General features: G+C 54.5%; 1 protein-coding gene across 1 annotated transcript; it reads left to right on the top strand.

The window, feature by feature from the left end:
* Nucleotides 1-362: 362 nt before the first annotated feature.
* On the top strand, nt 363-6189 carry LOC147648046 (serine/threonine-protein kinase PAK 1-like). Its single transcript, XM_086867811.1, has 11 exons — nt 363-575; nt 1502-1539; nt 1982-2201; nt 2434-2497; nt 3126-3174; nt 3488-3600; nt 3861-3978; nt 4726-4825; nt 5103-5299; nt 5395-5629; nt 5790-6189. Exons 1-10 carry the CDS (start codon nt 497-499, stop codon nt 5569-5571), a joined length of 1155 nt encoding a protein of 384 aa, XP_086723937.1. The 5' UTR covers nt 363-496; the 3' UTR covers nt 5572-5629; nt 5790-6189.
* Nucleotides 6190-6464: the final 275 nt, after the last annotated feature.

The raw sequence follows: 6464 nt of genomic DNA on the forward strand, positions 1-6464 counted from the left end.
GTCATAGCCTTGGGGCCCAGAAGTGGGGTTTGCTTTGCTTTCTTGACATCCTTCTTCCTTCCCAGGCCTCTCCTTGGGCTAGGGAGCTGCAGGATGGCTGCATTTGCTGAGCTCCCCTGGCAAGCGTGGAGCACTGCAGCACGCCCTGTAAGGATTTCTTTGGCTGCTTTATGACTGAGGGCAATTTCCCAGGCTCCTCTTTTGCCTCGGCTGGACACGAGATTGGGTTGCCGGGCACAACGACGGCAGCAAAGCCAGAGCGGCTGCTATTGTGAGGTCAAGGGAGCGCTGCCACATCACAGTGCTGTCAGCGTGCCGTTGTCCTGGTACGCGCAAGGCCCCGTTGTTCCAGGGCAGCTCTTGCGCTCGCTGGCTCGCTGCAGGAGGACCCTTGTGAGCAAGGAGTTCTCAGCAGACGGCCTGCACCCCGCGAGGAGTCTTGCTATTTCCCTTGGGTGGCATTGCGCATTGTGCAAACCCGCACAGCACTGCTAAAATGATCAAGAAAGTCTGTGCCGTGGTTTGCACTGTTTTCTCCATGGCATATTCTGGCTACTTCCTGGATCACCTGACACGTAAGGAAAGCTCACTCCTGGGGGGAACATCTCCTTGCCTTGTGCTTCACTCTGTTCCTTATGCCCATGGAGGGAGCTGGTATATCTGGCAACAAAATTGCCATGAAGACGCCAGCTTTCCTTTGCTAAAGCTCCTGCCAGGGGCATCGGCTGCAAAGGGGGTGTCTGTACTCGCTGCAGGGTGGAGAGTATTTGCATTGGAACCTGCTGCAGCCGTGCTCTCTCCACGGGAGAGCACGTGGCAGCGCAGTCTGTCATTTCCTCAGCTTGCTGCTTCAAGCTGCAAATTGCAAACTCGAAGGAGAGATGCTCAGTAGTACCTGTAAAATCTCCAGGATTCTCTCCAGGGCTGAGGGAAAGAGTCATTTGCTCCAACTCCTGCCGTGAGAAGCCTTGGCTGCGTGGCTTGAGCCTTTCTGGTGTGCCAAAGAGAGCGATTGCCTTGGCCACCAAGCGCAAACTCCAAAGCCAGTTAGGCTTTGCTGCTGAAGCCGGGAGCTGTTCCCGGGCTGCTCGAGCAGAGGGCTGCCACAGCTGAGGGGCCCTTCGGGGCCGCTTGGCTGGGCTAGTGTCTTCAGCCAATGCATGGGAATCCCTGCATGCAATTGATGTGAAAAGCTGCTTGTGCTTCTGGGCAGAACAGAAGCTCTGGCTGTTAATGAACAACTGGCATTTCCATGCCTCTCTTTCTATTTCTCTCCTGGCAAAAGAGGCCCAAATGTAGACAGAGCCTAGTACAGAATCCTTGTTATTTGCTTGCTTGCTTGCTTGCTTGCTTGCTGTGGGACAGAGGTCTTGGTCCCCTCAGATGGGAGGGATGTTGGGGAAGGGAAATGCTCTCTGTTGGGACTGACTTGTCTTGTGGGAGTCGCCAGCACAGGCACTTCTCTGAGGGCCTCTGCTTCCTTTCCCCTTGCTGGCTGCAGGTCACTTCACCCGTGGATGGAGACAAGCGTGTCCTTTGGTGAGTGAGTGGCAAAGGAGCCTCTGACCTTGCTGGCGTGTAAGAATTGTGCAGCAAGCTGTGAGCTTGGCCTGTTGCACTGGAGTGGAGAGCGGCAGGCGGGGAGGCTGAAGGAAAGCCCAGCTGCCTGTTGGTGTCAGCGGAAGCAAAGGCAGCACTGGCTCTTTCCTAATTTTCTGGTGAAGAGCCTTTCAAGAGAGGAAAGCCAAGTGTGGCAGCCCAAAAGGTGTCTTGCTGGTTGTAGCCGGGGTGCAAGATGAAATGCATGGCAAGATGGAGGAGCACCCAATTCAGCCATCTCCATAGGGTTTGGATGGCTCAGAATGCCACTTGTATCAAAGTCTAGGATTTCTCCTTAGTCCAGGTGCTTCGGCAGCTGAAGAGCAAGCATCTCCTGAAGGATTGGCTGCTGCCAGTGTGTCTCACTGCTGTCTGTCTGCAGGGCTCAACGGCAGGGTCGGCACCTACTCTGGCTCCCTCTCTTGTTGAGGAAGAGGCTGAAGAGGAGCAAGAGCACATCAAGCCCCCAGCTGCTGTCCCTCCACGGCCCCAAAAGGCTCCCGCAGCTGCCGGCACTGGGTCCGGCAGCCCCGCCCAGCCGGCTGAGACGAGAGAGGAGCAGAGGCTGATGAGACTGAGTACGTCTACTGGATTTCTGGCAGGTTAGAGTGTTGCTGTTCTTTCAGGCAGATGGGATTGGCTTGCCTCTGCCTGAGCTGCCTTCTGCGGCAAAGACACAGGCAGCAATTGTTTCTGCTTGAGCACAAGGCTGGCACTTAGCCAGCCCCAGGGAGCTCTCAAGCTGCCGACTGGCAGTGGGGCTGCATTTTGGATGGTCTGGGAAGCGGCGTCTCTGCTTCTGAGTGGGCGCCTTGCACTGCTTCTGTCTTTCAGGGAGAGTTGTGAACCCGGGTGAGCCAAGGAGCAAATACACGGCCCTTGAAGAACTTGGGCGAGGGTAAGCGTGACAAGGTCTGCTCCTTGTACAACAGCGTGGGCCAGGGCTTTCGCTGCTGCCATATCCAGCGCCAAGTCCAAACACGGTCCAGCGCTGGCTTTTCCTCCTGCCACCTCTCACGACTGCCGAGTCAAGAGCAAGCAGATGGCATCATCCAAGACAACCTGGTGCTGGCAGTGTCTTGCTTGTGGCAAGGAGCAGGAGCTGGAGGATCTGCTGGCCCTGCAAGCTTGATGGGACAGCAGAGCACCTTGCCAAACAAGAGCTGCCAGATAATAGTTCTCAAAGACAGTGTTTCCAAAGTTAGTCTTGTCCACTTTATACACCCACACACACACACAGACACACAGGCTTAAGAGCCCCACTTTTCAGTGCGTTTGCTTCAGAAGCAAGTGCGCGTGTGCCTTGGAGATTTGCAGCAGCTCTTGGTCTTCATGTTGGACCCGAGTGTTCTCTTGGACACCCTGAAGATCCCAGGGCAGCTGGGCTGATGTGCTCTTGGCTGAAGAGACACTGCAGCCAGGCTGTTTGGAAAGAGTGCAGCAGGCAGCGTGGGGAGATCTCCTGCTTAGGCTGGCTTTCAGTGCCAGGGACTAAAGGGGTTTTTCTGCTGCCCTTCTCTTTCTAGGGGCTTTGGAGCTGTTTATAGACCCCTGTACGCCAGCACAGGGAAACAGGTAAAGGGTCAGTAGCCCTGGCGGATTGTGCAGCTCCAGAGCGCTTCCCCCGATGCTGGAAACCGCGGCTGGAGCTTTGGCCGGCCGCTCCCTCTCTGCAGCAGAGGCTGCTCGTCTGCAGCACAGACTGGGCTCAGCATGAAGAATGCTGAATTTGGGACAGGCTTTGGTGCTTCTCTTAAGCTCTGCTGTCTAGTAACAAGGCAGTTTGGTAGAGCTCGGCTGCGTCGTTGCACAAGCACTCGCTCCATGTTCCTTGTGATCTGCTGCAAGGAGGGACTTGTCCAGTGAGAGGTCCTCTATGTCCTTTTAGGTGGCTATCAAGAAAATGACACTGCAAGAGGAGGATTGCGAGGAGCTGGCTGTCAATGAAATCGTGGCCATGAGGGACAACAGGAATCCCAATATTGTTACCTACTTAGACAGGTTGGGGTGTTGGCATGTCAGCGTTCCTTCAGATAGTGCAAGGCAGAAATGAGCAAGCCCTTTGTTCAGGGGCAGAAAGCAGAGCTGCTTGTGCTTTCTCTAGTCGTGTCCAGCACATGGGAGAAGGCTGCCCTTGGTGTGCAAGAATCTCTTCCGGCACATGTAGCTTGGAGAGCAGTGGCAAAAGCCAGGCTCAGGCCCTCAGGTGACTGAGCTGTGCCTGTTGCTCTCTCTCCATGCCATGCTTTTTCTTCTTGCAGCTACCTGGTGGACGAGGAACTCTGGCTGGCGATGGAGTTCATGGACAGCGGCACGCTGTTCGATGTGCTCAGGGCAGTGTACCTGGAGGAAGGACAGATAGGCGCTGTCTGTCGGGAGGTGAGGGATGGCGCCTGTGCCGGCCCTGGCCTGCACAGGATGGTCCTTGTCAGCCGGTGGGGAAGAAGAGCAGAGGTTTCTTGCTCACACCTTTGTTTTGGTGCTGCTGTCACGACACCAGGAGAAGAGCGAGCATCTGAAGGGAACTGCTTGCCATTGTCCCCGCACTTGTCCAGGCTCTCTTCTCAAACTCTTACGTGGCGTCTGTCCTCTGACGCTCGTGCTCGCTCACTCGCTTGCTTTCACTTGTTTCCTCTTGGCACCTCTGCCTCTCTGCGTTTGCCTGGAGCGTGTCTGTCTCTCCTGAGCCCCTTGCTGCTCCAAGGCAGTGCGCTGCTGGCAGAATTTCTAGCTAGAGGGATGTGCTGAGCTTCAAAGGATAGCACTGCAGCCCAGATGGCACTGGATTCTGCAACAGGTCTATCGTGCTGCTTCCTCCTCTGCTGCCGCAGCTCTGACAATAAAATCATTGTCATGCTGCTGGTCCAGCCAAAGGTACAGCCAAAGGTCCCGTGCTTCCTACCAAAGGCAGGAGGGGCTCTTGGAAGCTCAGATGCCTTTGCTTCAAAAGACAGAAAACACTTGTAAGAGTGCTGAAGCAGCAAGCTCTTCCTCTAGCCAGCAGCATGATGCTGCGCTCCCAAATTGCCTGAGAAAGCTGTCAATCTCCTCGAGCCCTTTCCTTTCTTGTGGCATGAAATCTGGTGGCCTGAACTTTTTCCTTTGCCTCCCTCCTTTCTCTCTCAGTGCCTGCAAGGACTGCATTTCCTTCATTCCCACCGAGTCATCCACAGAGACATCAAGAGCAGCAACGTTCTTATGGGCACCGACGGATCGGTCAAATTGGGTGGGTATGGGCGGTCAGGCGCAGCGTAGCCAGCATGTGCTGTGGGGCTGCTTTTGGGGTGACTGCCAGTCGCCCAGAAGCGCTGCTTGGCCAGCAGGGGCATGCTGAGGGCAGTTCTGAAGTGAAGTTTCAGATTTCCCCGGCTGCAGCCAGAGCACCGCAGCTTTTCCAGCCAGGAAAAAGATTGAGCATGGCCTTGTCAGGCTTGAAATGGGCAATGCTTGTGGCTGGTTTGCCAGCGGTCACTGCCTTTGACAGGCTTTGTCTTTCTCTTCAGCTGACTTTGGTCTCTGTGCTCGGCTCAGCCCTGAGTGCAGCAGCTGCCACTCCAGCGTCGGCACTCCCAGCTGGATGGCACCAGAAGTGGTGAGAGGAGAAGCCTACGGCCCCAAAGTGGACATCTGGTCCCTGGGCATCACGGGGCTGGAGATGGTGGAAGGGGAAGCTCCTTACCAGAGGGAGCCCAAGTTCAGGGTAAGCTGCAGCTTCCCAAGGGGGCTGTGTGTGGAGAGAGCTGTTGTGCCTAGGAAAGGAGCAGCTTGAACTTTGTCTCCTTGCCTTTCTCATAGGTTTTTGAACTGATCGAATGGAATGGGCCCCCAAAACTGCAAAACCCCAGGCACCACTCGGCTCTCCTGCATGACTTTCTGCACTGCTGCCTGCAGGCGGACCAAGACAGGCGCTGGTCTGCCCAGGAGCTCCTGCAGGTAAGCAAAAGGGAAGCGGCAAGAAGCCCTGGGAGCTGAGGACAGCCGCAGGAAGGGATGAAGGGGACTGTGGGCCACATGGGCCTGGCTGAGCCAGGTGAGCAGCACAGGAAGGCGCAGGGACAGAGGGTGGTCTGGGTCCTCTTGCTGTGTCTTGCTGCTAGCCCAGGAATCCTGCTTGAGCGCCAGAGGCTGAAGAGAAATTTGTCATCTTGGAAAGTAAGGCTCCCTTTCTTCTTTGTTTTTTCTCTGGGCAGCATCCGTTTGTGACCTCAGGCCTGCCTCCAGCCTGGCTGCTCTGATCCTCTCAGCCAAGCAAGCGCAGGAAGACCGGAGAGGAGAGGCTTGCGCCTGAGGAAGCTTTTGTGCCGCGCCAGCCACAAGGAGCTCAAAGGGGATGGATGGTGTTTGGACAGAGAGTCAGCCATCCATTCAGTTTTTTAAGGAGGTGTTCATTGGATAGGAAGTTTATGTTGTATGGATGTTGTCCGTTTAGCTGTTTTTAGTTTATACCTCCATTTTTTGGGGTTTTTTTTCTCAAATGCTTCATTTATAATTTAGGGAAAACAGGGAGCAACTTCTTAAAGCTATAGATTTTAGAAAACTTAGATAGTGGAGGATTATTTTCCTTGGAATAAATTGTTATTAATAGAGGTATCTCTGAGCTTTCTTTTCTGGAAATGGATGTATTTTCCTAGTTCTCTATAAGCTGCGAGAGGAAAAGCTGTTATGCCGTGGAACTGGGTCATACCTGTGTCACAAGCAGTCAGCATGAAGAGGTCACTTGGAGTACAGAATGATGAAGATGTAGAATTAGTTAGAGGATACTTTGTTTCATAACTTTATTTCAACCAGCCTGGCAATAAAACTCTCGAATATCCAGAGTGTTGGGTGGCTCCCTTCCCTTCCATGGTGTAGCTGAGCTGGACAGT

The sequence above is a fragment of the Cyanistes caeruleus genome, chromosome Z (genome assembly GCF_971803275.1).
Source record: "Cyanistes caeruleus chromosome Z, bCyaCae1.hap1.1, whole genome shotgun sequence".
NCBI lineage: Eukaryota > Metazoa > Chordata > Aves > Passeriformes > Paridae > Cyanistes > Cyanistes caeruleus.

Coding starts and splice junctions, on each gene's coding strand:
- LOC147648046 (XM_086867811.1), top strand. CDS start 497: ATGATCAAGAAAGTCTGTGCCGTGGTTTGCACTGTTTTCTCCATGGCA. Junction 2,202..2,433: donor GTCTACTGGATTTCTGGCAG/GTTAGAGTGTTG, acceptor TCTGTCTTTCAG/GGAGAGTTGTGAACCCGGGT. Junction 3,601..3,860: donor ATTGTTACCTACTTAGACAG/GTTGGGGTGTTG, acceptor TTCTTCTTGCAG/CTACCTGGTGGACGAGGAAC.